Source organism: Cenococcum geophilum (genome assembly GCF_001692895.1).
Source record: "Cenococcum geophilum 1.58 unplaced genomic scaffold K441scaffold_9, whole genome shotgun sequence".
Classification (NCBI taxonomy): Eukaryota; Fungi; Ascomycota; class Dothideomycetes; order Gloniales; family Gloniaceae; genus Cenococcum; species Cenococcum geophilum.
Window position 1 is genome coordinate 2636302 of NW_027137567.1, and position 26796 is coordinate 2663097.

General features: G+C 48.9%; 10 protein-coding genes across 10 annotated transcripts; 6 read left to right on the top strand and 4 right to left on the bottom strand.

Annotated features, from left to right (window-relative positions):
* Positions 1-33: 33 nt before the first annotated feature.
* On the top strand, positions 34-2094 carry K441DRAFT_605766 (MFS general substrate transporter; the record flags this gene model as incomplete). The annotated part of the gene is made up of 4 exons (XM_067645381.1): positions 34-236; positions 270-1152; positions 1236-1329; positions 1377-2094. 4 exons carry the CDS (start codon positions 34-36, stop codon positions 1661-1663), a joined length of 1467 nt encoding a protein of 488 aa, XP_067507230.1. The 3' UTR covers positions 1664-2094.
* A 583-nt stretch (positions 2095-2677) lies between these two features.
* Positions 2678-3076, top strand: K441DRAFT_369629 (uncharacterized protein). The gene has a single exon (XM_067641438.1). It carries the CDS (start codon positions 2716-2718, stop codon positions 3040-3042), a length of 327 nt encoding a protein of 108 aa, XP_067507231.1. The 5' UTR covers positions 2678-2715; the 3' UTR covers positions 3043-3076.
* A 58-nt stretch (positions 3077-3134) lies between these two features.
* K441DRAFT_546838 (uncharacterized protein) lies at positions 3135-10010 on the top strand (the record flags this gene model as incomplete). The annotated part of the gene is made up of 1 exon (XM_067642885.1): positions 3135-10010. The coding sequence occupies one exon, from the start codon at positions 3135-3137 to the stop codon at positions 10008-10010; it is 6876 nt and encodes a 2291-aa protein (XP_067507232.1).
* Positions 10011-11167: 1157 nt separating this feature from the next.
* Positions 11168-12304, bottom strand: K441DRAFT_546576 (uncharacterized protein; the record flags this gene model as incomplete). Its single annotated transcript, XM_067642872.1, has 3 exons — positions 11168-11269; positions 11331-11642; positions 11708-12304. The coding sequence occupies 3 exons, from the start codon at positions 12302-12304 to the stop codon at positions 11168-11170; spliced, it is 1011 nt and encodes a 336-aa protein (XP_067507233.1).
* Positions 12305-12935: 631 nt separating this feature from the next.
* K441DRAFT_655652 (branched-chain amino acid aminotransferase II) lies at positions 12936-14807 on the bottom strand. Its single transcript, XM_067647891.1, has 4 exons — positions 14518-14807; positions 14167-14464; positions 13414-14112; positions 12936-13363 (listed from the first exon to the last, which is right to left on the bottom strand). The coding sequence occupies exons 1-4, from the start codon at positions 14753-14755 to the stop codon at positions 13348-13350; spliced, it is 1251 nt and encodes a 416-aa protein (XP_067507234.1). The 5' UTR covers positions 14756-14807; the 3' UTR covers positions 12936-13347.
* A 198-nt stretch (positions 14808-15005) lies between these two features.
* Positions 15006-18833, top strand: K441DRAFT_655653 (ARM repeat-containing protein). Its single transcript, XM_067647892.1, has 5 exons — positions 15006-15792; positions 15851-16694; positions 16742-17118; positions 17327-18547; positions 18604-18833. The coding sequence occupies exons 1-4, from the start codon at positions 15187-15189 to the stop codon at positions 18386-18388; spliced, it is 2889 nt and encodes a 962-aa protein (XP_067507235.1). The 5' UTR covers positions 15006-15186; the 3' UTR covers positions 18389-18547; positions 18604-18833.
* On the bottom strand, positions 18548-19430 carry K441DRAFT_743476 (uncharacterized protein). The gene has a single exon (XM_067654406.1). It carries the CDS (start codon positions 19167-19169, stop codon positions 18906-18908), a length of 264 nt encoding a protein of 87 aa, XP_067507236.1. The 5' UTR covers positions 19170-19430; the 3' UTR covers positions 18548-18905.
* K441DRAFT_694275 (uncharacterized protein) lies at positions 18796-19689 on the bottom strand. Its single transcript, XM_067652711.1, has one exon. The coding sequence runs from the start codon at positions 19674-19676 to the stop codon at positions 19227-19229; it is 450 nt and encodes a 149-aa protein (XP_067507237.1). The 5' UTR covers positions 19677-19689; the 3' UTR covers positions 18796-19226.
* Positions 19690-21899: 2210 nt separating this feature from the next.
* K441DRAFT_655655 (sugar transporter) lies at positions 21900-24285 on the top strand. The gene is made up of 7 exons (XM_067647893.1): positions 21900-22179; positions 22236-22344; positions 22399-22630; positions 22680-22779; positions 22831-23489; positions 23547-23884; positions 23967-24285. The coding sequence occupies exons 1-7, from the start codon at positions 22145-22147 to the stop codon at positions 24009-24011; spliced, it is 1518 nt and encodes a 505-aa protein (XP_067507238.1). The 5' UTR covers positions 21900-22144; the 3' UTR covers positions 24012-24285.
* Positions 24286-25532: 1247 nt separating this feature from the next.
* Positions 25533-26499, top strand: K441DRAFT_655656 (uncharacterized protein). Its single transcript, XM_067647894.1, has 3 exons — positions 25533-25631; positions 25702-26264; positions 26320-26499. The coding sequence occupies exons 2-3, from the start codon at positions 25812-25814 to the stop codon at positions 26455-26457; spliced, it is 591 nt and encodes a 196-aa protein (XP_067507239.1). The 5' UTR covers positions 25533-25631; positions 25702-25811; the 3' UTR covers positions 26458-26499.
* Positions 26500-26796: the final 297 nt, after the last annotated feature.

Genomic DNA, 26796 nt, shown 5'->3' on the forward strand with positions numbered 1-26796 from the left:
TTCTTCCTTTGAGCTTCAATTGAAGCCCTCCCAATGACGGCTACTCTGCAAGCGACACCACCGGATATCATACGTGGAAACTCCGAGACACGCCTTTCTACCGCAAGAGAATCGATTGCTCGATCTGACAAAAGTAGTGATGTAGAACAGGTCGCTATAGGCGCAAAATTTGGAGATATTCCACCCAATGGTGGATATGGCTGGGTTTGCGTGGTATGCGTTTTTTTGATCAATGCGTGTCTAGGATTTTGGGCTGACAGCGCTAGTAGTCACACTTGGGGATTGAACTCTTCCTATGGCGTCTTCCTGGCGCACTACTTGAGCACAAATACTTTCCCGGGTGCAACAAGGCTCGACTTCGCATTCATTGGCGGCTTGTCCATATCTCAAGCACTTCTGATATCCCCGTTGGCTACTGCCATAACACGTTTATACGGCACCCGCGCGACTCTCCTTTTTGAGACTGTTTCCCTTATCGGCGCGTCTTTCGCGAACAGGATATGGCATCTTTTTCTGAGCCAAGGGATTTGCTTTGGTTGGGGTATGGGATTCCTCTTCGTAGGCTCGGTGGTTATTGTTCCTCAATGGTTCACCACTCGCCGAAGCCTCGCGAACGGAATATCAACCGCCGGATCTGGATTAGGCGGTTTGATATACTCCCTTGGAGCCCAGACCATGATTGATCGCATTAGCCTTGGATGGGCATTCAGGATCTTAGGCATACTGGCTTGCACCGTCAATCTGATCTGTGCGGTTTTGATCAAGGATCGCAACAAACAGATTGGATCTTCGCAATTGGCATTCGATTATCGGCTGCTTCGTCGACCTGAGTTTATCCTCCTGCAGATATTTGGATTTCTGAGTATGCTAGGCTATATTGTCTTGCTCTTCTCTCTGCCGAACTACGCCGAATCCGTAGGGATGACTGCGAAGCAGGGCTCAATAATAGGGGCTACGTTGAATCTTGGGCAGGCTCTCGGACGTGGCCCCGTTGGTTACTTTAGTGATGCAATGGGCCGGATCGATATGGCGGGCACGACGACGTTTCTAGCGGGGCTGTTCTCACTGGTAATCTGGATATTTGCAAAAAGCTACGGTGTCCTGATATTCTTTGCGTTAATTGGGGGGACCGTTGCGGGCACATTCTGGGCGGTAAGACAAGTTTTTCTACCTTTCCTATCAAGCCAAACTATTGGCCATTGAAGAGCAGTCATCACTGACATTTCCATGTCTAGGTGGTTGGACCTGTTACGTTAGAAGTAATCGGAGTTGTCGACTTACCATCTGCGCTCTCTATTACATGGATAGTGCTCGTGCTACCAACGACATGTAAGTCACCAAGTTCGTGTATTGGTCGATCTAGGCTGACATTGCAGTCTCTGAACCTATCGCTCTCGAGATTGTCGCTAGGAATGGTGGAAACTACCTTAGTGCACAACTTTTCACTGGCTTTATGTACATTGGCGCAGCTGTTTTTATGTGGTTTGTAAGAGCATGGAAGCTTGGGGAGCTTGAGTCTAAGGCTGTGGCAATATATACATCTCCCGACAAGCTTGACCTAGTGACAGAAACGCTTTCGCGAGGCACAGGTGACAGGCACGGTGGAGATGTCCCAAGGAAGACAAGTTTCTTCAGACGCTTGTTCAAATCAGGAAGAGTATAGACTTGGGCTGCACTCGTATGCACGTACTGCGTCCTATGATCCATTCCTTATCTGTTTCTCTATCTTCATACATCAGTAACAAATATTTGGCGAACTCAGATAAAGACAAAAAGAATGCACTTGGTCCAGGGAGCATCCTTTCTGACAGTCCCCTGGAGCCTGCCGAAAGTACGCGTTTTGTAACAACAGGAGTCACCTTTCGCCCTATCTTTGCCCCTACTAAATCATAAGCATATATCTTTCTGCTTCGTGGCGAGTCTTCTTCTACCTTGTGTGTGCCCAATATTTAGGGCTTTTAATTTTCGTAAAACTCCTCTTATAGGATTATTTCAACCCTGAATTACAGCATCAAAAACTCCCACTTAATTTCAGGTCCTGCGTTATGTCTGGCAAAAGTGTTTGAATATCGTCAAAGAACTATAGGTGTGTATGTGCGGCTATCGCTGAATAAATTATGCCTCACGTTTTCTTATTTATATAGCAAACCTGATGCATAACCTGTAATCGATTGTGCGGCGTACAATTTGAAAACCATCATCAAGTGGTAGAAGCAAGGTATCTGTCTAGAGGAAGAATACTTAAGGGCTTGGGAGATAATCAAAGGCTTTCAAGACGTTAGTATAAGAGGGTAAGAATTGGACTCTAGACACAAATTACTTGGGGCATTTTATCGGAGCTCGACGGGCAACACTGTTCCGTATTATTTCTAAGGCTTTTTAGAAGCCTCCGAAAGTTCTTGTAATGCATGCCTATTGCAGAAGGAGGCTCCACACTTACAGTTATGCGTAACTGGACAGAAATTTAAGTGATTTCCGATGATTTTTTACGATTTTGTGACAAGAATTGGCCTTCGAAACTCTGGAATACTTATCGCCCGCATGCCCGCGATGGGGTAGATTACCCTCTGAGTGGCGTACATACTAGAGCAGATGCATAAGGAGGTGAGCTGTGTCATCTCAAGTATCACGACATTCACCCTCTGTGCCTCATTTATCGACTCCTGCTCAGGGTGCTACCTCCTGCAGCTAAGCCCAGCCAGCAAAACGTGCGGGATGGCCAGGTGTCGCAGCCAATCGGTCGCGCGGTTGCTGACTACACGCTCTCCTTTCCAATTGCCAACATTTCTCTGGCGAAGCTGCCGCACACTCTCTGAACGCCCCCTCTCCGCCACGACTCGCTATGGTGCTTCGCAGTGTCAACACGTCCTCGGCGCCTTGTACATTGTCTCCCAACCTTATGTCGCTCCTTTAGGCCTGTACATCCTTTCTTTTGTAAACATTTCTAGCGCGTCACAACCCGGCTTTCCGCCTCAACACTCTCCTCACAGCCTCCGGACGCGTTGCTTGCATCCAGAGGACTTAAAGCCTCGTGTTCTCTAGAACGAGCGACCATAGCCTCGCTCGACGAGTTAGAATCGTGGAAGGTGCGCGTTTTTCCGTCAAGAAATACATGACGCGGCGTTAAATGTTGAATGCAAGCTCGACGGATCACCACATCTTCACCTACCCTGCCCTCATCGCCTCCGCCTGCTTTGTTGCAGGAAGGTGAAGCAGATAGCCCCGCAGAGGCGCGTAGTGTACCCTCTCCGGCACAGACTCTGTGGACAGCACTCCCTTCTCCAACCCAAACCCTGGGCCATTCAAGCCCGGAACTGCCTCCGCTCCCTTCTTTAGCAGCCCTTGGTGGTATTCCGCGGACTCCGTCAACAGTTGCGAGACACCAAGCAACTGATAGCACATACTATACTGCGAGTTGGGGGTCTCCGTATCAACGCCCTCCGCCGGGGTTCAACGTAGGTTCTACACTGCGAGGGCATTCGGCTTTTGGGAGTGACGACCTTGAAGAGGACTCTTCGAATTTCCAGTTTGGGCTTGACCATCTACTCCCGTCTCGGCTACTAGAAGACGACTCTCCAAATAGATTCGGCCTTGATCACCTTCTTCCATCTCGACTGCCTGTCAATCAAGCTGTAACGCCTACGAAGTCGACATTCACGTCTAGAACAGGTGCACCAGAAGCGACTCCTCGGCCACCTGCTATCAACGCATCGGGTTCGCCACCGGAAGAGCTTCTGAACGGGCCAACTGGTGATTGGGTCCGGCAATTTTTGGCTGGAGAGTGGAGTGACGAATCCACCAAAAGTGAGTCAGCGGCACAAAAATCTGAGCAGGGACAAGAGGATAGACCTGGCCATCAGACTGAAAACAAAAGGAAAGGGCATAAGTCAAGGAAGAACAACTTGACCCTGAAGCAGCAAGATTTCTGGGCCTACTTTAGCAAAGACCAAAAAGAAACGCTTGGCAAGATGATGGCCTCGAGGCACGCGGCTGCTCCGCAGATGCGGAAGACGTCAACAAGTCAAGGACCACAGTCCTTGCCAAGTCCAATATCTGCAGACAAGCCTTTGCCTCCTCCGCCCATGGAAGATGGACCCCCCGTCTCCCCAAACCCTGCCAGGGAACCTTCTCCCAAGCCACTAACACCGGGGCCTGTGCAATCCCCTCAGGCACCTCGTCCACCGAAGCGAGTTACGTGGAAAAGGAAGACTTGTTGCATCTCCTTCCCAGCCGAAATTCCAAGGGGTACACCTGGCTATCCGCCGCCGCCACTCAGCTCAGAAGAAGTTGCTGCTCGAATGCATCGATTTGAGCAGGCCGGCTATGATACTCGAGGGTTTGGTCATTGGAGGGATGGGAATGATGCTGCTGCCTCCGAGTATCTTGGACAAAATCGGAGTATCTTTCCAGATTATAGTGACTATCAGGAGGAGCGGAACAGTGGACCATTCCGAGTGCGAATCCCAAATAAGTCTGAATGGGAGGCCTACGTCAATTACCTCATGGAGCAGAAGCTGCGTGCCCTTGGCGTGAGCATAGGTGGCGAAGAAGAAGAGATTCCAATGTCTCGTGAAGCATCCTCTCAGTATCCGGCTCTGCCTTTCTCGCCACCTCTGCCAACTTCGTCGGCTGGTAGTCAACGTCTGGGCCAGCATGGCGGTGTTCTATCCGGGACGTTTCCGCATGGACCGTCTCCAGGCCACACTTCGACGCGATCGATTGCTTCTCCGATTTCGCCGTTCGGTAATCCTCGCGCTAACATGCATATGCATAGGCATTCTACGTTCACATCACCGGCCAACTTCCCGCAGCAGCAGCCTACACCACCCAGTCTTGCCGGTTGGTCACCACAGCAGTACCTTGGTCCGCAAGGTGCGCGCGGTGGATCGCCAGCATTGCCGCTCAATAGGACAGATCTTGGAGATGGCATATCACCTATACCGCCGTTTGGCTTCAGGCAGAATCAGTTACCCCTCCCACAAAAGGAAGATTATTTGCTTCAGATGCAACAACAGCAACTCCAGTCTCAAATACTACACCAGCAGCAGCAATTGCTCAATCTCCGGCCTGCATCTACCCTTGCAGAGGTCCCTGAAGATGAGGCTGAGGAAGACGAAGTGGCTGAGATAAAACAAGCTAATCAAGCTGGGCCACAAATCGCTGTTCCAACTCCTCGTGGCCATCGCCATAATATCAGTGAAAACCTCGAACGGGAAATCCGTGATGCGGAATATCACCTCGAACATGCCATTGACAAGCAGCTTGAGGAAGGGGGCGAATTCAGCACCGAGTCTCGATTTGGTGGTCAGGATTCGATGGCAGAGAATATCAAATCACCGAATCCCCATGCTAACAGCTCTGCCTGGGAGGAACCACGGCCAATTGAGCAAGTGATACAACAACCACAACGCCATACTAGAACCCATTCTTTAACAAAGCCTCAACGGCCCGTTTCCTTGGGATATAACTCTCAGGCTACGGAAAGCCAACGTGGCGACTTGAGCGATGATGCGAAGACAAACATATCGGAAGTTACAAATCCAAGTCTGGAAGAAGGCAAAACACGTGACGCAACGAAACGGCATTCTAAGAGCACTTCTCAAGCGAGTAATAGTCGAGTGGATTCAAACTTGTCTTTCAGTCAGCCGGGACCTATTCACAACAAGCATACCTCGAAATCCTCAACGTTAAAGCTTAATGTTGAAGCCAAGGAATTCAGATTTAATCCAGCTGCCTCCTTCAGCCCTGGTAACTTCGCACCCTCTGGGTTTGGCTTCCAGCCTACTGTCAGCAAACCTATTAGCCAAGGAAACGCATTAGTACCTCGAAGCAACAAGCCTAGCCTGGATGGCTTGGGCACTGGCTTTAACGTTGCCGCCCCGGCTTTTAAACCTGTTGGGATGAGTGGATCCTCCCTTCCAAGGAGCGATTTCGACTTCTTATCGAAAGGACCGACCTTCAAGCCAGATGCTCCAGCATTTAGTCCATCGATTGCGAGCCCTGGATTTACCCCAAGCGCGTCCGCCCCCGTTCGTGGCAATAGCTCTTCTCGAATTTTCGGAAATTTCAACTTGAATGCTAATGATATCGTTAAGCCTGCAAGAAGATCTAAGGCTGTACCAATTATCAGACCAGACAACACACAGCAGCCTGTCAAGGAAGCTGAAGACAAGGAAGATGAATCTGGGCGTATTACACAGGCTGATGGACGGGAGAAACGAGCTCGGCATGGTCATGATGGTGGCGACCAGGTGCCTCAATTCGCTATGCCTACGCATCCTCTTAGCGAGACTACCCAGTTCCAAACGGCTAAACAAGACCCGCAAACAGAGAGAGCATCGGCGCCTGAGGATAAGGAGAATCAATCTCCAAATGCAGAGCAAGGCCAATCCAAACCAGAGGATTCAATGCCACTGCCTACAACCAGTATGACTCGAGAAGACTCGTCGTTTGGCGCCAATGTCCATACACCCAAGACAGACGAGATGTCAGCTGGTACCTTGACCGATTCTAAGACTCCCACCGAAGAACATCCTTTTCGCGATACGGCAAATTCTACTCCATTTGTTGAGGAGCCCACGAAGCCGTTCACAAAGAAACATACAAGCAAAGGCTCCTTATCCGCTACTGCCAAACCCTTTGAGTATAGGCCGCAATACGGGTCTGGCTTCGATTTTGGTCTTCATGTTACTAAGCCTTCCGTGACTCCAAGTGACGATTTTGGAAATACTCACATCAGTCCTCCTCGTCATGTCAGCCGAAGCCCCACAACTACCTTCCGTCCAAGTGATGATGGATCTTACCAAACTGCGCCTGAACCTCGCAAGCATGTGCCGTATCCAGAAAGTGAAAGCATCGACTATGATTCCTACGTGCATCCTACATTTAATGAGATTGATGCTGTGATGAAGCACCTGAATGAAGAAGGTTCTGATTTTGGAGTTGAAAGAGTCGAACCTTCTTGGGATCAGTCCACTGCTGGGAGGTCACTTCATGATTTCGAGCACAGGGACCTACGGCCAACCTCCCATTTCCGAAGCGATGCTCCAAGCCCCAGCCCACGTCGACTTTATGCTCCAGCTTCCGGAACTCTAGGTGCCTCCTCGACTTCAATTACACATGATCCGTTTAGCGATGAACGTGCTGGTTTGGCTTATGAATCTCCCGTTCACCGTCTTAACAATGCGGATGATATCCCTATAAGTGATTGGGACGAGGGCATCTCTTCCGAGGGAGAAGACAAGATCCAAATGCGCAGTCGTTTCTTCGATAGCCATGTCGATGGCCTCATTAGTCGACTGCTGCAGAGCCGTCTCGACCCACTTGAAAAGAACCTGCAGGTAATTCAAGACTCCATTGCAACGATATCCCAAAGGCCCGGACGAGGTCGTCGAAGCATGTCCAACGATCGCTTGGACAGCGACGCAGATGACGAGGATGATGAAGCTGGTCCGGACTTTCATTACCGGAATCGATCACCGAGGAAAGACCGCAAGCTTGAAAAAATTCGAGCCATCGTTATGGATGCGCTTGCAGCCCACCAGCCCAAAGATATATCGGCTCTGGCTCTAGCTCCTGCGCCTCCGCCAGTGCAGCCACACGTAGACATGTCTGAATTCTATCAGGCTCTCGGTGACTTGAAAGCCTCAATCGCCCGCACTGCATCTTCCAGTGTTCAACCAGAAGATTTCAGAGAAATGATCGAAGAAGCTCTCAATCGTCAGAATACAGCTATAGTTCAACGTATGGAAAGCCAGGTCGCAGAAGAGAGAGAACTTCGTATCGCCGATCTGGAATTGATGTTCAAGGAGGCGACTTTGCGCATCGATGCAGAGGTTGAAGCACGGAAAGTGATGGAAGCTCGTGAAGCTGATACACAACGTTTGCTGAAGGTCACAGAGGAAGAACTCTCTCTACTTCGCGAGGCTGCTCGTGATGATGCCCACAAGTTGCGTGCATTGGATGAGGCCTGCAAAGATGCGCGGTCAAAGGTTGCCTCTTGTGGGGGTGCCGAGAAGGATCTCCGTGCTAAACTTGCCGCTTCGAAAGCAGAGACTGAAGAACTGAAGGCCCAGGCTGTTGCTTACGAAAATGCCCAGGAGGATCTGAGGAAGAAATTGTCTGCCATTACTGCAGAGAACGAAGCTCTCCAATTTACTTTGGAAGAGTATCGCCTTTCCAGCGCTAAATGGCGAGATGAAATTCAGCAAGCCAATGAAGAGAAAGAGAGCCTGAAGAAAGCTATTGACACTGCGAAATTCCAAGCTGAAGAGGCTACCCGGATCCGAGAAGCTATGCGCGGAAAACTGGAGAAGCTACAACAAGATATGGTCGTTGCATCTGAACAAGTTGCTGCTGAAAGAGCTCAGTGGCAGAAGAGCGATGAAGAGCACATGAAGAAGTACGAAGTTTTGAGCGCTAGGATCGAGGCTGAAGGTCGCACAAGAGAAAGGCTTGAAAGAGAACTTGAAAGACTTGGGAGTCAAGAAATAGAAGGCATGAGGTTGAAGGTTACTCTGGAACAAACCCAGAAAGCCAACTCTAGACTCGAAGAAACCATTAATAATCTAAAGCGGGAGTGTGCGGATCACCAAAAGGCGGCTGAGAAGTACCAGCGGGAGTTTCAGGAGGCTAGGGAAGCAGGACGAGTGGAAGTGCAGCGTACACGCGCGCTCATGGAAGCAGACGTCGAACTTGCTAACGACCATGTCAACATTGTACGTGCTGAACTCGAGAGCGAGATCGCGAGAATTCGGGCTGAGATGGACAACGTCCGCATGGACGCTGACACTGCCAAGGCTCGACATGAACTTCTTTTAGATGAGGCAGCGGATGCAAGGAGACAAGCGTTAGAAGATGCTCTTCAGTCAAGGAAAGCAGCGTTGCAAGAACAACGAGACACGTACGAACGCCGCATAGAAATGCTCCTGAAAGAGCACAGTAGGGCCCTAGAAATTGCCCTTGAAGACAAGCAGCGTTCTGAATCCCACCTCAACGAGCGTCTTGGTCTTGCAGGTGCCAAGCTAGATCATCTACAAGACAAAGTCGAGCATCTTGAAGAGAAATTGTCTGTTGCTAAGTCTGCTGCCCATGCCGCTGCCCAAGCTGCTCAATCTGCCAAGGCTCCCACATCACACTACTCAAACTCACCACGAATTCCAGAGAAGGTCTCACCGCAAGCTCTCCGCGAATCAATCGTCGCTCTGCAAGAGCAACTTCAGGAACGCGAATCTCGCATTGAATCGCTCGAGCACAGCCTCTCTGAAGTCGACACCGACGCTCCAGCGAAGCTCAGAGAGCGAGACACTGAGATTGGGTGGCTGCGCGAGCTTCTAGGCGTCCGCATCGACGACCTTAACGACCTCATCAACGCCCTGTCTCAACCATCTTTCAATCGCGAAACCGTCCGCGACGCTGCTATCCGCATCCGAACAAACTTGCAAATGGAGCAGCAAGAGAAGGAACGGCTTATGACTGGTGGACAGACCTTTCCCACACTAGCCAGCTTGTCGAATTTTGCATCCCCGAAAGCTGCGCAGCTGGCAGCAGCGTTTGGTAGCTGGCGCAAGGGCCGAGACACAGCGACAAGCTCACTTTCTGGAGCGTCCACTAGCACATCCCGCACACAGACGCCCTCCCGCAGTGTGCCTGCGCCTGCGAGCCAAGGCTTCCTATCCGGTCTCATGACACCACCTACATCGAACCTACGCCGCACCCCACTAGCGTCATCTGCTATCCGGCCACATAACTCGCGGTCAACTTCAAGCTCAAGTGCCTTCACGCAAAATTCTGTTGTTGGTTTCCCTAGTCTTGGGAAACAGGCTTTAGCGGGAGCAGAGCAACGGGAGCCCAGCACACCGCCGCTATTACGAAAGGCGAGCTATGATCAGGACGCGGAGGATGGACGGTATAGCGAGAATGGGTTCTACGATGATGAAGACAGCACCGTTGATGGGAACCCAGGGGAGGTGAGAGGATTTGATGGATTTGGCCCAGGACTGCATAGATAATTATAAGCGAATCTCTTGGGCAGAAGATTCGTAGGAATTAGAACAATTGGGATGGAAGTGGAGGGCACGTCAGGACTATTACAACAGACTCTTATTTCCTTTGTACAAAATTTCCTTTTCTCATGTTCTTTGCTGAGCGCTTTCCTATGTTACCGCTTAGCGTCCTCTCTCTTTGTTACGTGTGTCATTTTGGATCATTTCAGAGCAGGTGTACTTCGAGCGGCTGGAAATACCCCCCTTTTCCCGAGATTGTCAGAATTGTTAATTTGTTTATTAGAAATACCCCCATCTTCTGCCCTAGGTTATAAGTGGCTCAGACTGAAAATTTACCTCCTACTATACATTTTATAATTGTCTCATGTTTTCCCCTTAACCACAACTACCTTCCGTCCAAGTGATGATGGATCTTACCAAACTGCGCCTGAACCTCGCAAGCATGTTTTCCCCTTAACCTGGGTCTTGGCTTGTGCATAGCGCGTGGTGCAAGTTTTGGAAATTTGACATAATGGTGGTGCGTGTGATGATGGGTTTGCCCTGCTGTTGCTACAATAGAGCACCTTTTTTCCACTCATTTTTTAATAAATGAAGTTGTAAGAATTATTGATATAGGAGTTCACAGACTGTCTCCACTCGCAGATAGGTATGATTTGGTCTGTTTGCGGAATCCAGTTGTATGTGGTAAGATGACAAGTGAAATCGTAGAAAATAAATTAGTTTAGAAGACACAGCTGAGCTTCTGTTGTGGGATTTATGTGAGACAGAGGGGTGGACTATATTCCTGTTTTAATTCTATATCCAGCTCTCCCAACAAAACACAACAACAGCAGACTGGATATTACCGTGCGCATAGACAAGAGAGCAGCAACCCGCACTAGAGTTTTATCCACAACCCTAGGCTAGACCGCTGAGTCACTAATACCCCGACACTGCTCAATAAGGGCCCTAGCGAAAAGCGCATACGCTGAAGGGCAAATACCGTCTCAGTCGCGAATTTCCCACAGCAATACAGGATTTGGAGGTTGATACATGATATATGTCCCAAAACCGGAGACCGACTAAAACCTTCCTTGGAATACATGGAAAACCGCCAGGCCAGACTGAGCAAGCACAAATGGACACAACACAGTGGCAAAGCCTGGGCCTGGAAGAACAAGTAACTAGGGGCTAGCTGCGGCTTCAGCTTTGGCTTTGTACCCGTAGGAGCTTTCAAAATCGCGGTAATATCGCGTCTTGTCCGCAGCAGCCATGTCTTCGTATTTCTAGATTCGGGGAGCATAAGCCGTCGGTGTTGGAGCTTTGAAGGGAGTAAGTGCGGCTTACCTTCTTCTCGCCTGCGCTAAGTGTTTTGTACTCCGAGGCCATGAGCTTTGTAGCTTCAATCAAGGGGATGTCCTTGAAGTCGCCGGATTCACGACGCTCCATCATGAAAAATAATATTCCATTTTTGGGAGACTTAGCCTGTCGATCATCTTCAATCCGTACAACTTTGCTACCAGTCATTTTGTGCTTGCGTTTAAGGGCTAGGCGCGCGAAATTGGCATCACGAATCTGTTGAGGCGTATGCTTTAAGACCCATGCCTTGTACTCAGTCTCGTTGGCAGCTTGATTCTGATTTGCAAGGTGATTGTAGTGCTGCGACTCGGTCAGCAAGACTCGTGCGATGCCAGGACTAGTGTTTCACTGCCTCGTATACTAACCTCCCTCTCAGCCGGGGTGAAGTCCTTGTAAAACTGGGCCAACTGTTTCACACCTTCAAGATGCTTCTGGCCGTTGCTCACCGCCTTCTTAACATTCTCCGCTATGTAAACAGTCCATGCAGTGTATGGGCGCTTCTTAGGTTCTGCGAGGGCCTTCCTTTTGAGCTCGTTGAGCTCATCCCTAGCCTTTTTGGCAGCAGCTTTCTCCAGAGCTTTCTCTGAGAGGGGCTTCTTGACCACCTTTGCCTTTGCCTTTACCTTTGCCTTTGCCTTCTTTTTTGGTGCAGCCCTTCTTTTCGCAGCAGTCGTCTTTTCCTTCGGCGCGGCCTTCTTCGGCGCGACCTTTTTTGTGGCTCTTGTCTTCTTCACGGTCGTCTTTGCTCGAGTAGTCGTCGTCGCAGGTTTCGTTTTCGCCGTGACATAGGATCGGCGGTGTATGGCGGAAGAGAGCTTATACGCATGAGAAACGGCACAAATTGAGGTGGCTTTGTGAGTGATGGCGGCTCGGTGGATTAATCGGGTGAGCTGCGACAGGTCGTGTGTTGATGTTTTGGGTACATCGGCTGCCAGGCGGCAGAGAAGGCCGCGGGCCAACATGAGCGATATAAAATTCAAAAGTCGAGACTATAAAGGAATGCGACCACACTTCTTTGCTTAGCAGGCTGTTTAAGGAATGCGGAGCGCGGCAGTGGGGGACGGTTGCGCGTGAAACAAGCTGCAGTGTAGGGGAGGTTGGGCCTTCGTATTGGATAAATGAGTGTGGGATTAGCCGAGTGGCGTAGAGCTTGTCATGCTATCCCTTAACCGTCCATAAAGCTAGCGGTCCGTGCGGAACACCAGATCAGAACAACGCGTATAGGCTGTATAGATTTGGTCAATACAAACTATCAACTATGCCCCCCAATTATACTCCCAATGATATAGACCTCGTTCAGCCGACCCAATATAACGTTCAGCCAAATCGTGCCTCGAAAAAGCCTCCCTCAGAGCCTTGGCCGTTGCCCGATTTCGAACCTCTCTACATCAGCTGTATATTCTTGAGCACGGTAATTTTAATGCATTGATTTGATTGGTAAATCCTTATCGATAACATGTGGACGAATTTTGGCGGGTTAAGGCCAAGCTTTATCTCTCCTTAAAACTCTTATTAAACTACTCTTTCTATAATATATACTTTTAAGTAGATAAATATATAGGTAAGTTTAATCTATAATATCTACTACCTACCGTCGGATTTTAATAAAAATGGTACCGTTAGATTTGTCTTATTAAGCTCTATATTTTACGTTATATAATTATTTTAGTAGAGCGCGTGGCTATAAAGTTAATTTAAGCATTTTATTCAACTTGGTTTCGGCGGGAAAACGGGAGATTTTGGTGCAGAGCTTTAAAAGGATTTTTGCATACGCCAAACAGCTTCGCATCCGTAGAAGAACCACCCACGCCACGGGTCGTCAAAAACTCTGCCCTGCCCGCTATTCCTTCTCCTAAATATCCCACATTCGGCCTTTGGTGGGTAACTACATATTTCTATCTGGGGTACCCGAACATTTTTGAAGGGGCACCTACGGTCTAATCTAGAATCTAGACTGTAAAATTGAACAAGAACGCTCAAACATAGTTATCCAGTCCTTTTAAGATTACAACACTTTATGGCTGCGCAAAATCAGCGTTTGGCATACGAGGGTGCCATTTGGTGAACTTACCTCCAATGATGATCCTCATCACCATATTGAATACCCTCAATCCAGTCCTTCATCTGTTGTGCAATCGCGCCCGCTTCCTTGCCCTCTTCCAGTCCGCACTCCACTGTGCGGCCCTTCCAACTAATATTCCGCACGGGACTCACCACAGCTGCGGTACCAGCACCAAAGACCTCTATCATGCGTCCCTCGTCTGCAGCATCTGCGAGCTCTTTCATTGTGAACTTTCGTTCTGTGACTTTCCAACCTTGTGGCTCAAGTCTCTCGCGTGCGAGACCCAAAATCGAGTCTCGCGTGACACCCTCCAGAATAGTGCCATCAAGCGGGGCAGTCAATAATTCATTCTGGCCCGTCTCCTTGTTCTTCACCGCAGCGAATAGATTCATTGTTCCGACCTCGGTGATGTATTCCTCCTCTCCGAACAGCCACAGGTTTTGGTGGAATCCTCGGCTCGCTGCTTGCATTTGCGGCACTATGCAAGGAGCATAGTTTGCGCCAAGCTTCTTGTCTCCTACACCACCTGGCCATGCGCGCACAGCGTAGTCAGTTGCTTCTAATGATACGGCTTTAAATCCAGTGGGATAGTATGGGCCCACAGGAGAGGCAATTACGAAGAGTAAAGCCGACGCGGGAGGACCAACACCTAGAGTGCGCTGGGTACCAATCATTGTAGGTCGAAGGTATAGAGAGTATCCACGGGCCCTATAACAATCATAAGACACGCATTGCGAAAGGCAGCGTGACAGGAGACCTCACTGTGGGATGAACCTCTCGTCTAATTTGACAAACTTGCCAATGAGATCAATAAGCGCATCCCCATCAAATGTGGGCAATGCTATCCGCGCTGAGGATTTGTTTAATCGAGCCATGTTCTTATCTGGGCGAAATAGCCTAATGTGTCCACTCTTGTCTTTGTATGCCTTCATCCCCTCGAAGCATTCGAATGCATAGTGGAAGACGCAGGTGGCGGGATCTAAGCTTAGATTCCGATAGGGAGTAATGTGCGCAGGTAGCCAGCCTTGTGATGCGGTCCATTCTAGCGATAGCATATGATCTGAGACGATTTGTTAGCTGTGGGGAAGCTGGGCGCAAAGGATAGATACATGCCAGTAAAGTTGTGCCCAAAGATGAGCTCTTTTGGTGGAAGAAGGTCCTTCGGCGTCGTAGTCTTTGTAATAGACAGCTTCGTAGGGTCAATGTCTTGAATATTCGCCCCGGAAGAAGCATCAGTGTGAATACTGTAAGCTTTCCGACATCGCTGAGCAGAGGATGTTTGGAGAAGAAGCGATCGGCGGAATGAGGAGGATAGAGCAAGCGCGAGCGACGAGGACCGTTGCTGAAGCATTTTCAATACAAAGACAAAACCAAAAATCTAATTGCGCATGGGAATTGAACAGGAAAAAGGACGCGGTTATGAGCTCTTTGACTCAAATTCCTGGGGGAAGCCGAAGCTAGCCGAGTGCGGATGTGAACACACCGCCTAGAACCCAGGCCTCTACGCGCCGGCGAGCCCAGCTCGAGACCCAGCGACGTGGGGCATGTGAGAGCCGAAGAACGCCCGATTGTTGCTTCGTATCCAGTATCACCAGGGTTTTGCTATATATCACTGGAAACCACCAGACAATATTTAAGAGTCCATGCTGGACCCCCTTGCGCAAACAAGGGCGCTGCAGAGCAGTCGCAAGACGCTGTACCACAACGAACACCTGAGCCACAACAGTTCATGAGATTCTCAATTAACACCACTCAGGACGCCATACTGGCGAACTGTCAACCATGTTCTCCTCGGCACTGAAGTCCTTCTCCTCGAACATATCCTCGAATTACACTCTGTCGCCTCAACCTATCTCGACATCGGGTCCTTGGAAGATACACGATGCGAAGAAGAAATCCACAGGCAAGGCAGCATCTGTATTCATATTTGAGAAGAAGTCGTTGGAATCGCAAGGTGGAAGCTTAGGTAGTAGGGCCAATGCTGCGTCCTTGAAGAAAGTGCAAGAAGAGGTTATAGAGAGGTTGAAAAAAGAGGCCAGCTCCCTTGCGAGACTGCGACACCCCAGTATACTTGAATTGGTGGAGCCGGTTGAAGAGACACGTAATGGGGGGCTTATGTTTGCAACAGAGCCTGTGACAGCAGCATTAGCTGGACTGCTGCAAGAAAAAGATGACCAGGAGAAAGGCAGTGGGGTAGGCGGACGGACAAGTCGATATGTCATTGAAGAATCCGATGGTAAAGGCAGACGAAGGAGAGAAATTGAAATCGATGAGTTGGAAATACAAAAGGGACTGTTACAAATTGGCAAAGGCCTTGAGTTTCTCCATGAAAGCGCTGGACTTGTGCATGGAAATCTTACTCCGGATGCTATTTTCATTAATGCAAAAGTAGGGAGCATAAAAATGTCTCGTACAATTATGGCAAGTCTGCTGATGCTCGTGACAGTCTGATTGGAAAATATCCGGATTGGGGTTTTCAGGACCACCAGACAACTCCACAACAGCTACCTCGGTGGCTCCGATATCACTTTCAGAAGTTCTGAACTACGATCCTCGCTTGCCGCGCTTTGTGCAACTGGATTTGGATTATGCCTCTCCAGATTTTGTGCTCGATACAAATGTTACATCAGCAGCAGATATGTTCTCGCTTGGCCTTCTAATCATTGCCCTCTATAACTCCCCACATCGGAGTCCGCTAGAGGTCAATGGAAGTCTCTCTGCGTACAAACGAAAGTTTTCCTCATCCTCGTCAGCACCGACCCAAACTAACAATTTTCTATCTTCACAAGCACTACCTAGAGATGTGGCATCCGGGTTGCTTCCACGACTGGTTACAAGACGGCCTGCACAGAGGCTGAGTGCCAGGGAGTTTCAGCAAGCCCAGTACTTTGATAACATTTTGGTTTCTACCATCCGGTTCCTAGATTCTCTGCCTGCTAAAACGCCGAATGAAAAATCACAATTCATGAGAGGACTCCCCCGGATATTGAACCAATTCCCAAAATCAGTGTTGGAAAAGAAAGTCCTACCTGCTCTATTAGAAGAGACCAAAGACCGCGAGCTACTTTCGTTGGTTCTACAGAATGTCTTCAAAATTATTGCCACCCTTCCTTCTGGGAAACGACCTTTTACCGAGAAGGTTATCCCTCGCTTACGAGAGGTTTTTCTGAGCAACAGTAATAAAGGAGCTGCCCTAGAAAGAGATAGCTTGAAGGAAGCCGGTCTTATGGTGCTGCTCGAGAATATGCAGACTGTTGCTGAAAACTCGTCCGGCAAAGAATTTAAAGACGGTAAGTCTACTAATTGTTTGTCCACCGCTCATTACTAATTCTACCAGATATATTGCCCATTATACACCATGCGCTTGATTCTCCAACTCATTCACTAGTCGACACTTCTCTAAAGTCCCTCCCAGTCATTTTGCCCGTACTTGACTTCTCTACAGTCAAGAATGAGCTATTCCCGGTCATTGCCACTGTCTTCAGTAAGACAAGTAGCATGGTAACTAAAATCTGCGGACTTGAAGCTCTTCAAACTTTATGTGGTGGTTCTCCGGATCGAAACACACCGCAAGGCGATGGGCTTGACGGAATGGGTAGTCTAGAATCATCAAAGCCGAAGCATACAAACATTTCAATCCTGGATAAATACACCGTTCAGGAAAAAGTTGTGCCGCTCCTCAAGGCAATTAAAACTAAAGAACCCGCTGTTATGGTAAGTGCGTAAAGTATAGTCCATGTACAGAGGTGTCATATTCATCGACTTCTGCTGAATTCAAGCCACACTAAATCACCAATTACTATATCTTCTCAAGGGGCCTATGATAACTGATAAAATACGTTGGCTCTCTATGCATGAGTTTTAATCATTTCTCGACGTCAAATATTTCTTGGCCGTTACCGCATGCTAACCGTTACCACAGATGGCGGCCCTCGAAGTTTTCAAGGAAGTTGGTAAGATTGCCGACTCTGACTTCCTCGCGATGGATGTTCTCCCAATCCTCTGGCAATTCAGCCTTGGTCCGCTTCTCGACCTACAAAAATTCCAGGCATTCATGACTTTGATCAAGTCGCTTTCCTCCCGCATCGAACAAGAGCAGACGCGTAAGCTTCAAGAACTGTCTTCTAGTAACACTGCAGCCGCAGCCCGCTCAAACGATTTCATGACATCCGCCGCCATTGGCGGCACTAATGGCACGGAAACCGCAAATGGCGAAGAGGCAGATTTTGAGACTCTTGTTCGAAGCGGCCAGCCATTGTCCTCGCCTAGTGCAAATATTGTCAACGACCCCTGGGCGGCGGCGACAGCGTCTTCATCTACGACCCTCCCCTCCCGACCCTCGAACCCTCGGACCCGTTCTCAAAACGCATCTCCTGCCCCTGCGTTCTCGTGGTCAACACCCCCACCTTCCTCTCCAGCTCCCCGCTCGAACCCTCTTGCAACACGTCCAAACGCCTCGAGAACTATCACACCAGATAACACTCTCAGCGCATTTGCACCCTTGACTCCTTCAACTACCACAACGGGCATGAATGCCACATCCGCGTCATCTTACTCACAGCCACTACAACCATCACGACCAGGCATGGGCATGAGCATGAGCAGCATGAGTGTTCTGTCGCCCACCAATAACACCCAAAACCAGAGTAGTTCCTTCAATTGGTCTGCAGCGGTTGCGCCTGCCTCTTCTACGAGCAATGTGTGGGCACAACCATCCATGTCATCGTTACAATCTCAAAACCATACCCAAACTTCCTCACCGTTTGCAATTGCTCCACCACCAAAGGTGCCGTATTCGAATTACGGGATCGCTCCGCCGCCTTCCGCGCCGGCGAGTGGGAGGCCAGGTATGGGGATGAGTGGGGTTTTAACAGGAGGCGAAAGAAGTAATCTTAGTACGGGACAAATGCAAGGTCAAGCGCAAGGCCAAGCGCAGGCGCAGGGCCAGAAACAGGGATTGGACAAGTACGAGAGTCTGTTATAGTGGAATAAAATGGCATACCTTTGATCAAAAGTTGGCTGGCGTAGTTTTTATTTTGGAACACTTCAACACTGGAACACTTTAGCGCTTGTACCCAATCTTCTTGGACAGTCTTGTAACACCTCGAATCTAGGATCCTATGCGCCCCCCAGATAAGATGAGGTCTCTTCGTGACTAGCTCTTTTGACGTGATCAGCCTCGGCTAACTGAAATCAAAGGTTCTATTCACGGTCATAAATTATAGTATTACAGTTATCTACAGTCTACAATCTGTCGTCTAGGTTTAGCTCCATCATACAGAGGCTTCACCCAATAATGCCATGCCTAGGGAAAAAAGAAACCGATCTCCACAGTCATGCGGTCGAGGGTGGAGAGGAGTTGATACAGAGCAGAGCAACCACTCAGAAATCCTTCCTCGCATGCTTACTCATCTTACGCAAGCGCTCACCATAAGTATACAGCACATACGGAATAGGTATGAAGGCGATACCGAGGAACGCCAGCGTACTACTCACCCAATTCACGCCCAGATTTTTGTACATCGCAGACGTAAAGAACGGAAACCCCGCGCCGAATGAGCTGCGCATGAAGTCGTTGCCGGCGAATACTGAGGCAGCATAGTCCGGATAGGCGTCGGAGAGGTAACTGAGGACAGAATTGAAGAGCAGGAAAGCAGCGACGGAAAGTAACCTGAGCCGATGATTGGCATGATCCAGTGGATACTAGGCCGTGCGCTCCAGCTGAACCAGAACAGGCAGACTGGGATGAAGAAGCCGCCGACCATGGCGGGCGGGAGGCGTTTCTCTGGCTTTAGCTCGCTGTTCTCGTTGAGCTGCTTCTCTTAGACAAGGTGTAGATGGGCGAAGAAGGGAGGGGTAGTGGCGAGGGCGCCGATCATGATGTCGAGGAAGGCGAGCCCTTCCTGGCCTAAGTTGAAGCCGTAGATTTCGACAAAGGCGATCGGGAAGGATTCAAAACAGATATATAGGAGGCCGTAGGTCAAGGCGATGTACAAGTTCAGTAGGAACACTATTGGCTTAGTAAAATGTGATCCGATAGGTTCATCACGGGTTCTCACACCTTCAAGGCCACTGATCGGTCGATCTTCCGTATCTGGGTCGTCTCCACGAGCTCCAATGTGGCCATGATGGGCAGCATTCCCAGATTTCTCTTCATGGACATATTTTTTCCACAGAGATGGGTTTCTCTCTTCAGCACAGGTAAAATATTTATTGCTAGAAGCAAAACGAACGAGACGTCCAAAAGCTGAATCACGAATGAGATTAGACATTCTTATGGCTTTGAAAGGGGGGCGCAGTTGGGGAAATTGACCATCATAGCGGGTGTCCTAAAGATCCTAATATATATTATACTGTACCTTTCGTCATCAGCGCGGCTCTCACTTGGGCTCGAAGATGTGCGCTCGGCATCTGGGAAGTGTCCGTAAGATGCCGATGATTGTATCAAATCGTGTAGGGCCAGAATCAAACTTCTCCGATTAGAGTCGTTATCATGTTTGGTGACATTAAGAATCTGTGAAGATGTTCCCCGCCATTGAACGCGTCCTCGTTTCGGTACCATTGCAAGGCCTATTGCGGGATCTACGGCTCTCTCCTGTCATTCTCCTCCATCCTTTATATTTTCCCTCATTATAAGTTTGGTCAAGCGTTGAAGTTATCTATCACTAATCCGAGAAAGGTGGAGAGTTTCGCCTGCTATGGAGTACAGTTGAGAATGACTTTATTCAGTCTATCAAATGCTAGTCTGAACATCCCATGTCAAATCCCGTAAAACTCTTACGTCTTTGGTATCCACGGAGCCGCTACGTCGAAGTTTGTGCCCCTCAAACCAATGTTAAAGTGGGCAACACAGTGCTCAGCTGGCACAAAAGCGTGGACTTCAAAAAGCGCATATTCTTCTTGTCCTGGGCGAGATAAATCCCAGCAGCTGCCGTCCTCTATGCGATGAATCATATTATTATTGTTGGCCATGGAGGTAGCCCTACTACAGAGGTGCGACGGGTGCTGTTCGACGTCAGTTTCAACGTGTATCATCACTCTCTAGGGACCCCTGTAGGGGGTCAATTCTCTTATGTATATTAGGGCTCTTAGAGCCACCTTGAATAAAGGAGATCACTCGTACAATTCTGTGTCTCTACCTACCAGCTAGCTTATGTCATTCGTGATACCTACCTGGCTAAAAATCATCCTATCCTCATTGGCCCCTCCCTAATAAGTTACGCGCATTCACTGGTAGGAACAACAGGAACAATAGGAACGGGAGGCGACTGGACTGAGAAGATGGAGGCGGCTAGGGTAGTGCTTATGGTGCACCACGAATGTGGTTAGTCATTCGCTTTCGGGCCGATTGACTCCGCACTAACGGAATCGCGTCTGAGCTTGCTGAGGTAACGGAAAACTACCCGCGCGGGCACGAGCATGACCAGAGCTTTATCGAAGATGTAGAGACGATAGGTGGCTAAAGGCTAATTAATTAGATGGAAACGAGAGATAAGGAGTAGAGTGGTAAGGGAGGTAAATGTTCCAAGAACCTCATTTTAACTACTATATACGGTTTAGCTTGCAAGATTAACGCGGCTGCCGATCTAAAGGACCTTCAGACTGGCGATCCCTTCCCGTTAATTCGCGTCCAACGGTTATCGATAAGAAATAGCCAATCAATCGAGCTGGATTTAACGCCCGTACTGAGGAATATAAAGCTTTGATTTTATAGTAATTTGATATACACGCTTAATATTAAGTGGGCTAAACAAGATCTACATTAATTCTGGCACGTTTAGAAGGCATTAGAGTAGGTAGTTAATTAATGGAGTCTATAGGTGCACGCGTTGTTTTGAAAAACTGGTGTTCGCGCACGGACTATTTACTCGTTGGACGCTAACGTGTCAAGGGATATTCTGGAGCTTCCAGATTGGTTCTGAAGTTGCAACCGAACGGCCCTAAAATCTTACAGTCTTAAATATATTAAAGATAGGGTTTAGTTATAATATTTAAGGATAGCTTCAATATATTAACAGCGATCATTTTAAAGAATTCGATATTAAAAACTCATTAGGTGTGGAGCGCACGGGCTAAAGTTCATCTAGTGTAAGGTTTTACAATGTGGCGTATTTCAACACACTCTGCGAGTCTCGTACCCAGAGCCGCTTCGCTTTCGGCCAGAAATCCAACCCTCGGTTCGGCCGCAGTTTGGCCTTCGTCCTAGCAAACTTCGGGTCAGGATCCCATCGATGGAAAACCCGCATCAATCGGAACTATGTATCACGGAATGAGGCTGGCCTCGAAGAGCAACATCGTCTGGCGACTTTGCGAAGAACAGGCACGATGTCTCCCAGGGTCATTGGGGCCCCGGATTATCACTCCTGCTCGCCAAGTCTCGATGTGTCTTTCGGGGCCTGCCAAACGCATGCCGGCGCTGATTGGTGTGATCGCAAACTGTGCTCGTCCCGTCCACCCTGGATTAGATGGTCCTCCCCGGTTGATGTGTTCCAGCTTTTGGGACGAGCATCGGTCCCATGCTGGTTTTGTAAATGCCCATGTATACTACTAGACCTTCATCGCCTTATCTTATATTTTTGCGAAGGTGCTCCACCCCCTCTAGTTGACTGCTCGCTCCATCTCTTTTCTCGAGGCAACATATCCTATTCTTTCGTTCCGAAACAGGCACTTTCGCTTTGTCTTCACTCTTTTGGGAATTCATCAACACACTTGAGGACTGTGGTACATATCACCAGCCGTCATGGGTTTGATGACGGGGAAGAGAGCGTACAATTGGTGCGCTGACCATCTTGTTTTCTGGTTACAGCTTCGGCTAACTATTGAATCCACAGGTACATTTCTCTAGTAGCAGCAACTTGTATGGTTTTGTACGGATACGATGCCTCAGTCTATAATGCAGTTCAAGGATCTAAGCATTGGGTTACTTATTTCAACGAACCAGTATACATCTCTTCACATTAGCACTTCATGCCTCGAGCTCACAGTATTTCCTAGAACACGCAAACAATTGGAGCAGTCAATACTGCTTACACTGTCGGTGCTATCGTGGCAGGGTTCTTCTTTGGAGGACCTGTCGCTGATTACTTCGGGCGCCGAATCGGTATGGCTGCTGGATGCGTCCTCGTAATTATTGCAACTCTCATCCAAGTGTTCTCTCCTCGAGGGAATATTGGATGCTTTATTGGTGGCCGTGTCGTGATCGGTTTGGGCCAAGGTCTTGCTTTGAGTAAGTTCTTTTGGACTCTCAACAGAACACCAGTTAATCAGTGTAATAGCTGCTGGTCCTATTTACATTGGCGAGCTTTCCCCACCTGAGATTCGCGGAACCATCATGTCATTTTGGCAGATGTTCTACAGCGTTGGCAGCTTCATTGCGTAAGTTAACTCTTACTCTTTTCTGAGTCCATGTGGCTAAACCACGATAAGTTACTGGGTTAACTATGCCTGCACCAAACATACCGGAACGCTTGGGGAATGGGACTGGAAGATGGTTGTGATTTTCCAGCTTCTCGTTCCTATCATTATCCTCGCCCAGCTTTGGGCCATCCCTGAAACACCCCGTTGGTATATCCAACACGGCAACCGGCTTGATGACGCTCGTGCTTCCCTCTACCGCGTGCGTGATACAGACCAGGAGGTTGAAGACGAAATCTTAGTCATCCGCGAGGCTATCGAGTTCGAGAAAGAAGCCATCTCCAGCAGCTACTCCGCTCTCTGGAAAGATAAGTCGGTCCGTAAGCGGTTGTATCTTGCGCTCATCCTCAATGCTGGCCAGCAGATCACCGGCCAGGGAACGCTCAACACATACAGCACTATCGTGTACAAGAAAGTATTCAAGGATGCTTCACAGATTGCTCTGATTAATGCTCTCAATGCCACTTTCGGAATCCTCTTCACCCTCAACGCTACTTGGACCGTTGACCGCTTTGGACGCAAGTTCCTTTTCATCACTGGTGCGATCGGTATGTCCATTTGCATGATGATCGTTGCCACGGTAGAGACACAAACACCCAACCCTAATGGCGCCAAAACGGTTCCCGTCGGTATCTCAATCGTCTTCATTCTATTCATGTTCGCTTTCTTCTGTAAGTCGAAGTTCTCGTGAGCCACCGACCCATTCTCTTTGCTGATCCTTCTCGCAGACAAACCATCGTGGGGTGCAACGACCTGGATCTGGACCTCCGAAGTCTTCTCCATGAATGTGCGCGCGCAGGCTGTCGGCATGGCCTCGCAGACGCAGAACGTCGCCAACGCCATCGTGCAGCAATTTTTCCCGACCTTCCTCAACAACTGTGGCTTTTACGCCTTCTACATGTTCGCAGGCATCTGTGGCATGCTCGCTGCCTTCGTCTGGTTCTTCGTGCCCGAAACCAAGAAGGTCTCGCTCGAGGAGACCGACGTGCTGTTCGGCGGCTCCAACCATGTCGAGAAGGGTGCTGACTTGATTGGCGCGGAGGACGCGCATCATGCGAGATTGGAGAGCATTGAAATCGATGACGATATGGCCATGCGAGATTGGAGAGCATTGAAATCGATGACGATATGGCCATGCGAGATTGGAGAGCATTGAAATCGATGACGATATGGCGCGTAGACTCAGGAGGTGAGCGCGGTGATGCATAGTACGGCTACAGTCCGCTGAGTGGATGGGAGTTGATGTTGTCGTGATTACTTTGGAGAGAATGACGATTCGCAGTGACATAATTTTTGGCTGTTCTGCAATGTCTGCATCTGGCTCTATCCCTTGTACAGATAGATACGTTCTATGGGGTGGAAGATTTGGCTGCCCATACTCGTTTAATGTTCCTGGTGTCGTGCACGGGCCACAAAATATAGTACTTTGTCTGTGCAAGGGATACCCTTATTACTCATTGTTTGAACGGTGGCTTGTGATTTGGTGTTACCGCATCTCTATGCAACATGAAGCACCCGGGTTGCCCCCAATACCAGACCGTGCCGTCATTCCCACGAGCACATATATCACACCTAGATATCCCGCTTTCGGAGATCTAAAGCTAGGAACGAAGAACTGGAAGGCCTAACCGGTTAGGATTTGATCCCTTTTGCTTCAAGACCTAGCTGAACATGGTCAGGCAAGCCACGACTTTGAATCTTAAGAAGCCTGGTATGCTCAGATTACTTTGAACACCATTCTTTGGAGGCAGTTTTGGTCGGTTTTCTTTCTCATGAAGCTCAATTCTGCAAGAGCCAATGCGTTTAAAAACTTGGTTTTCTGCTTCAACTATTCGGAGGACTAGATATGAGATATGACGACTGGCTGGAGATTGATATAGGAATAGACAAAAGACCTTTTCTTTATCCTCGATATAATGCTGCTCCGGTTTAGTGTAATCCGAGTCAGGCTAGAAATCGAACAAGTTAAAATCCCTGCTTTCAAGATAATAACATCCTAGAATATAGTATATGGGAATGGAGAATTTTCGGCAGGGAAATGCAGTTGTACATCTCGATATACTTTTAGGGTATAGCGAAGCGTTGCATGTCCCACAAGGTCAGAGATGATAATATTTCCCGATTTAACCTGGCCATAGGGATCGCGCTAGCCAATAAGGTGTGTGCCTTGAGAACTTCAGCGACGAAATAGTCAAATCGATTTTCCACTTCATCCATGTATGGCACCTTAGAATTTACAGAGACCCATGACCAAGATGGAATATTGCACCTTTGAGGTCTAAGTGAAGTCTGTCAGCAGTGCCAGGAACTGTCCAGGGCAGCGCTGACTCTGTTGATATTCACACTCAGATGATTCTCTTGCTTTGCACTCGTCCTGCAATTAGTACTCTAGCCAAATCCTGAGTATCGGAGATGGTGGCTCCGTTTCCGTATCGATAATGTTCTCGCTGGATGCCTCGCAGTTCGGTGGAAAATCCGTATTGGAGGCTATTCAACGAATTGTTTGTCATATCAGATATCTTATTGCGGGACTTGAGTAAACGTTAGTGCTCACGAGACTCTGGGGATTTTCTTGCAGCTCAGGAATTGAAGTCCAGGCCTCTAGACGTCCTTGACGGGCATCCAATGGCTTATGTCGAATCAAGGAGAGCTCTAATTGGTTGATTTAAAATAAATGTGGTGCCAAGATTGGTTCGTGATTGCTGCCATGGCGACGGAATACGATGTGTTGGCAGAGGTAACCTTCAGCCCTCCTATCCATTGACTATCGAGAAGATTTTCATTTAGTGATAATCGCAATAGAACAGCTCTAAGTCAGTCCTCTGAAGCTTCCGTGCTCCTTGACTGCATTCCCTGAAATCAATGCTAATCTATAGATTTCAGTCTCACACAATTGTTATCTCCATTTTGACAGCTCCAAAGCTGGGCAAGCAACACAACCGCCGACAGGCGCATTCCTCGATTTAGTCTGACATCTCCGCTACACGAGAAATATGCGGAATGCTCTTATCTCCATCATTGTACTCTTCATTGCAGTAGCCAGTGCGACTCCAAATCTCTTCGCAGCCTTCCTCGAACCTCAACTCGAAGAAACGATAACGGAGGGCAACGACACAGCCCCACAAAATGAGCTTGTGAAGCGACAAAGCAATGGCTGTGTCAGTGGTTATGGTTCATGCGCAAACTTGGGCGCTGCCGGTCTATGCTGTAGGTCAGACAGCGTATGCTCAGCTGACGCCGCCGGACATGTTGCGTGTTGTCCCCTCAATGCGGCGTGCACAGGAACAATCGGTGGAGTAGGAGTTACAGCGACTACGACCAGTACCATTTCCTTCGTCTTCGCCAGCACGACTACGACATCAGGAAGCTTCTACTTCGGAACCTCCACCGCTACGGTAGCGTCTATACAAGGCGCAACAAGCGCAGCGACCTACACCCGTTCTACGGTATCCAATCAGTTCTACCCCTTCGCCTACATACCAACTACTTACACCAACGCAGCCGCTTGCTCTTCAGCTTATTCGAGCTGCCAGACTGACGTCTCAAGCTGCACTGCGGCACTCGTTGGAGGCATTCACGGCGTTACGATCTCTGGCCCCAACGGCGGCGTTACCGTTTCGGCAGTTACCACTACGTTAGATCCCACTGCTGCCAGCCAGGTTTGCCAGAGCTTGAGCTCACAGGCTTGCTATGGATTGCAAGTTGCAGCGTGCGCTGCTTTCGGGACAGGAACAGCAAACAATGCTGGGAGGAACAGGTGCGGACACTTATATGGGATTGGTGCTGGAGTGGCGATTGGAATGGCGGGAGAGATACTTCGGTGACATTAATAGGAGCGGGGATGCCTTATGTTGTCATGTTTTTTTAGTAAATAAAAGGGTGGGTTAGGTGCTATGATTTGTGAAAGTGCTTTGTTGCATAGCACCGGCGTTTGTATGGTTTTGGCTGGCAAGCCTGGGAATGTAATGTTTTGATTTT